General features: G+C 34.1%; 1 protein-coding gene across 1 annotated transcript; it reads right to left on the reverse strand.

The window, feature by feature from the left end:
* Positions 1-229: 229 nt before the first annotated feature.
* On the reverse strand, positions 230-4393 carry LOC125236093. The gene is made up of 6 exons (XM_048142787.1): positions 4359-4393; positions 2375-2491; positions 2067-2138; positions 1870-1974; positions 1651-1761; positions 230-1467 (listed from the first exon to the last, which is right to left on the reverse strand). The coding sequence occupies exons 1-6, from the start codon at positions 4391-4393 to the stop codon at positions 1083-1085; spliced, it is 825 nt and encodes a 274-aa protein (XP_047998744.1). The 3' UTR covers positions 230-1082.
* Positions 4394-6027: the final 1634 nt, after the last annotated feature.

Raw genomic sequence — 6027 nt, forward strand, 5'->3', positions numbered from 1 at the left:
ATGTATGAAAAAATGGTATTTAGAAAATCACGTTCCTCTTTGAATAAATGAATGTGCTAAATAAAACGCATTTTATTAACCTGTAAATTATACTCCTGAAAACAATGTTTAAATCAACTCATGATACGATATTGTACTCGTGATACAGGTATACGATCATAACATAAGTATCCTGAGTTGATTTAAACATTGTACATAAATATGGTGGGTTTAAAAAAGAAAAACTATTTTTTTTTTTTAAGTTTATTTAATAATAATATACATACTGGCATAGCTAACTTAAAAAGTAAAGTAGGTGTTTACAAATTAGTTCAAAGTTTCCTTTAAAATATCACTATATAACTATATTTAGAAAAATGAAGCATGTCCCCACGCAAGTGTGTGAATATTGTCTTTTAATATTACTCGTTTATCATCATTCGAAGATAGTGCTACTTTCATTGTTTTTAATATTTACACAAGCTCTTCGATGTTTTATTAACTTTGGTAATTCTATAAATCTAGACGCTCTAAGAGGATTATATTTGTTTATGTTTATCTCGAGATATAAGTTTCGTAGAAAGCTCCAGCCACTGTCCCGTTCTTGAAATTCATCAATTTTCGTGCTCAATGTGTTCAAAATGGTTGAAAATATTTCTTTAAATTCGTAACTCTGATGTAAAATGATATTTTGCGTAGCGAATGATTTAATTTCACATGCTTCATTTTTCGGCAAACCAAATTCAGCAAACAGTTCAAAGTTAACCTTTATAGATCCAAAAGCAAGCCTTCTCGCTTCGAGAATATGTTTAATATGTCTACGAAGAGCGCACAGAAACTTTACCGGTGAGTCATGGAGGCTACTCTCTGGTCCACGCACTCTGTATGATGCTATTCTACTACGGAAAGCGCTGCTTATTTTTTCAATATCAGGAGTTAATTGAACAGAGTTATTATTTTTATGCAAGTTAGTGCGCAAGTGAGCAGAAAAGGCTTTACTTGGAATACTTATGTCACACACTGAACAAAATATGGAGCTATTATGAGGCATTTTGCCTATTGACATAGGAATAGACTAAATTAGACGTAAAAAAGATTAAAGATTATTGGCTTTTTTTATCTGGGAAAAAGGTTCCTTCATCTGTAAAGTCGTCCTTACAACGCTTTAGAATCTTATTTATTCCATCTACTATATCCGAAACGGAATCCACACGATATTTAAAATTAACCAGCGCTTTCTCCCAACGGGCTTCAGATGGAACGTTTTGAATATCTACTACGTTATACAGTTTAAGATCAATAAAAAGATCACCGGTTAACGAAGCTGTGCGACGCACGTAGCCGCCTGGGACGCGACGTATCAGCACGGACGACAGAGAGTTGGCAGCGGATGCTCGACGCTGGGCTTCAACATGTCCTTCGTCACCCCAGTTTGAAAACCAGCCTGGCTTACAATCAGGTGTCTCTTTCTTCGACTTGGTTGTCGTACTGGAATATTAAAAACTTATTTATATTATCGAATACAACAAAATATAATTAGTTAATTAGGTAAGTACTTAACATTTAAGAATTTAAATACTATGGTTTAAAATGTTTAGATTCAAAGGCTAATTACAATTAGTTAAGTAAATATATGTATTACATATAAAATAACTGAATTGAATTAATTACCTTTTAGTTTTGTCTTCTTCATCAAGGTCAGTGTCACTGTCCTGCAACGTATCAGTTATTAACACGGACGATGCGTGCTTTTTCACAGTTTTCTTTGGTTTGATCTTCTTGCTGTAATATTAAAAACTTTATATTACTTCCAGTTCTCATAAATAAAGAGAAATAAATAAAAAGTTCGCATTTGTAGACAAGTTTTCAAACACAGTTTTAATTAATTACCTTTTACTAGCACATTCTTCGACGACGTTTCTGTCCAGCGACCAGCCCGCGTCACGTTTCGGGATCTGAGAAGCGTTTTTCCTTTTGGTTGTTTTCTTCTGAGTCCTACAATACATAGTGATTATCCATCAGATCATTAATAATAACAAAAATTAATAATAAGTCAATAAAATCTTAAATTTAATTAAAATACATACTTTAATGATCCAGATTCATCCTCAGAGTCGAGGTCTTTCTTAGACTGGATTACATGGTACTCAAAGTCAGACCTGAAAATAAAAAATAAGATTCTGTTATGTTCAGTCGAACGAGATTTCACAGTTGTACTTGTACCTCTCTCCAGCGAGGGTTATAAATTTTAAGTTAAAGTTAATACCAATACGCACTTAACTCGCATAAAACTGCTACTTAGAAGGATACTTATCGGTAAATTTAATCGAGAACAAACATCACTCAACACCATATTCAGAATAGTTTATAGCTAAATAAAATATTACAAACTTACGAACATTGTTTCAAGGTGAATTTCTCCGTGTACGTAAAACTCGCACTGTAACACTTGCACTTGTTAGAAAATAGTAGAGGAAATGAATAAGCCAGGGGTTTTATTAATAAAACGAAACTGACGTAAAGTCATGAGTTAACAACCTAAAAGCAAATTATAACTAACATAAACTACAACATTTGCAAAAATACAGTAAGAAACCAATATAATACAAAGGTTGATCATCACTGTAATATAATATTCAACTCAGCTAATTATTGAAAAACAAAAGTGTAATATTTCTTTTGTCGGAAACAAGAACGAATGTCGCCGCGTTAAGACCGCGTTCAATGTGCAAGCTATAATAGCTAATAGCTATACTATATTTTGTTACTACGAAGTTATAAATAGAGCATTTAACAAATTAAAATTACAACAGTTCGAGATTTCAAGCCGGGTGCATTATCAGTTTCAAAATCAGAATGGTATGTATTTTACTTTTATTATATTCTGGTATCTTTGAGTACTTTTATTTGGTGTTGAAATATATTTAACTTGATATTTTTTTACAGGGCTCGCAACCTATTAACCACGCTGCTGAAATGACTGAAACCACACCATTTTATTCGCAAGTTTGTGAAAAACCGAATGATCCGCTCAATTATTCTCAAGACATGGATGCGTACCTGAAATACCAGGATTTGCTCCTGAATCCATCTTTAGAAATTCCATTATCAGGTACACCAGCAAAAAGTCAGAAGAAAATCGCTAAGAAAGGAAAGAGGAAAATAAAAGAAATGGGTTTAAATTCCCATGTCATCAGAAAGGTTACAAAAGGAAAGCGTCTGATTAAAATCAGTATATCCGATTTGGAGCAATCAAATATCGAATCTAATGGGGTTACAGTACAATATGTTGTTCAAGATGACTATGATGAGTTATTAAATGCAACTGAAGGTCTGGTAGAAAAAATTGTAAAAAAGTTGAGTGAAGTGAGTAATTATTAGAAAATTTTATGTTATAAAATGTACTTTACTTTTTAGTTAGTCGTCGTGCTTGTAATATATCTCATTACTTAAATAAAATGGTTTCATGATAAATTAATTGTTTTATTTTTAACATACTAAAACATAGAGAATAAATACGATATTATTTTTAGAGTTTTACCACTCACAATATAGTTGAAATATGTATACTGAGATCTATTATATATCAAAACCATTTATAATTCATGTAAATCGTGATCATTTTATAAGATAAACATAGCGAGTGAGCAACCAGGTAAACTGACTCAAATTACAACTAAATGAGTGATTGCAATTTCGCATACTGTTCAATGTATGTCATGATTTTAATATAATCAAAATTTGAACCTTATATCTTTATGAAAAGTTCTGCTTTGCAAAGTGCAGTATATGACATACGCTAGCCTTTAATTTATACTGAACTCTTTGTTATGGGTGTCAAAGAAGATCATATTTTATATACGTTATTTTAAACCATATATTACAAAATTCGTAGTAGATATGACGTGGGAGTACGTAATCCGAAACAGCCAATAGCATAACTGGGTCTACATCACACTTATAAAGTTTTTACAATGTTTCATATAAATAAAAATGGTGATGTGTAGTATGTCGGGTTGTGACGACCGACAACCTCAACACGTAAACCATTCCTTGGCTTGGCCAACCGAGGCATGTAGTGTTGAATTCGAGACTTGGGGATCTCTGTATTTACGCGGTCGATAGATATGGAATCCCATACCCGGAGGGGTCAAACTCAATCGATGCATGTAAAACGCGACTACACCAGAGTTCACACTTTGGGGGTCCATTCGTGTTCTGCGACGCTGACGAGCTGATCAGACACGTTGTGTGTAAACGCCACTGTCAATCGAGCAAACGCTTGAGAGAGACCACATCTGAGATTGGCCACCTCGGAGAGTGTGTTGCGTTAAGCTTTTGCTATTTAATATCATACCTAACTTAACTTTACGGCTTACATTTTCGAAATGGACCATTTAACAACGAACACCATACTTCATCTGTTTCAATCAAATGAACGAATCCGAAATGTTAAGTTAAAAATCTGATTGCGCTTTTACAGTTCACAAGTTCTAATTCTAAATATGCAATCGTAAACCTTGTGTGCTTTTTAAACCATCAGAAAACCTATTGAGAGTTTCAAATCATGAGAAAGCCGATTAGGAGTTTTAAATCATCAGAAAACCTATTGAGAGTTTCAAATCATGAGAAAGCCGATTAGGAGTTTTAAATCATCTGAAAACCTATTGAGAGTTTCAAATCATGAGAAAGCCGATTAGGAGTTTTAAATCATCTGAAAACCTATTGGGAGTTTTAAATCACCAATAAACCTGAGTACGAGTCCTAAATATGAAGTGATATTGGGAGTTTTCAAATCTTTGATTTGAAACTCCCAATAATCACCTACTCCCCCCATTTGAGCCCCTTAGGAGGCGAATTTAAAAAAATCCTTTCTTAGTGCTCCTCTACACTATATAAGGAACCTACGTGCCAAATTTGACATCTCTATAACCAGCGGTTTCGGCTGTGCGTTGATATGTCAGTCAGTCAGTCAATATCTTCTTTTATATATATTTTTGATATTTAAACCCCATTGCACCACAACAGGGGAGAAGGTATTACACTTCCGCCTCGTTAGATTTTAAAAACGTTGTATTTATCGTGATCAGCGACCCGATAAACCATAAAAACGATACCCATATTGATTTTTTGACTTTATCACCCCCTTTTCACCCTTTTAGGGGTTAAATTTTCAAAAAACCTGAAACACGTATTCAGTCATATGTCTTAAGGAATCTTCCTGTGAAGTTTCGAATAAAATAGTCAAACTAATCTTGTTTCCCCATACAAACTTTGAACCCCCATTTGACCCCCTTAGGAGGTGAATTTTGGAAAATCCTTTCTTAGTGCTCCTCTACACTACATAAGGAACCTACGTGCCAAATTTGAAATCTCTAGGACCAGCGGTTTTGGCTGTGCGTTGATATGTCAGTCAGTCAGTCAATATCTTCTTTTATATATATTTTTGATATTTAAACCCCATTGCACCACAACAGGGGAGAAGGTATTTCACTTCCGCCTCGTTATATTTTAAAAACGTTGTATTTATCGTGATCAGCGACCCGATAAACCATAAAAACGATACCCATATTGATTTTTTGACTTTATCACCCCCTTTTCACCCTTTTAGGGGTTAAATTTTCAAAAAACCTGAAACACGTATTCAGTCATATGTCTTAAGGAATCTTCCTGTGAAGTTTCGAATAAAATAGTCAAACTAATCTTGTTTCCCCATACAAACTTTGAACCCCCATTTGACCCCCTTAGGAGGTGAATTTTGGAAAATCCTTTCTTAGTGCTCCTCTACACTACATAAGGAACCTACATGCCAAATTTGAAATCTCTAGGACCAGCGGTTTCGGCTGTGCGTTGATATGTCAGTCAGTCAGTCAGTCAGTCAGTCAGTCAGCTTCTTCTTTTATATATTTAGATTATATTTACGTTGCTCTCATTTTGCGAACTTGTCTGTAAAAGAAACTACATTAAAATTGTTGTTCTCCCGCTGGATTTTAAGTATGAACCGACAGAGAGAGCGTCCGGTATATGAACGAGTTAAGAACAATTGGG

Source organism: Leguminivora glycinivorella, chromosome 18, assembly GCF_023078275.1.
Source record: "Leguminivora glycinivorella isolate SPB_JAAS2020 chromosome 18, LegGlyc_1.1, whole genome shotgun sequence".
In the NCBI taxonomy this organism is placed as follows: Eukaryota; Metazoa; Arthropoda; class Insecta; order Lepidoptera; family Tortricidae; genus Leguminivora; species Leguminivora glycinivorella.

Coding starts and splice junctions, on each gene's coding strand:
- LOC125236093 (XM_048142787.1), bottom strand. CDS start 4,393: ATGGTGTTCGTTGTTAAATGGTCCATTTCGAAAAT. Junction 1,762..1,869: donor GAAGAATGTGCTAGTAAAAG/GTAATTAATTAA, acceptor TTAATATTACAG/CAAGAAGATCAAACCAAAGA. Junction 1,468..1,650: donor GAAGAAGACAAAACTAAAAG/GTAATTAATTCA, acceptor TTAATATTCCAG/TACGACAACCAAGTCGAAGA.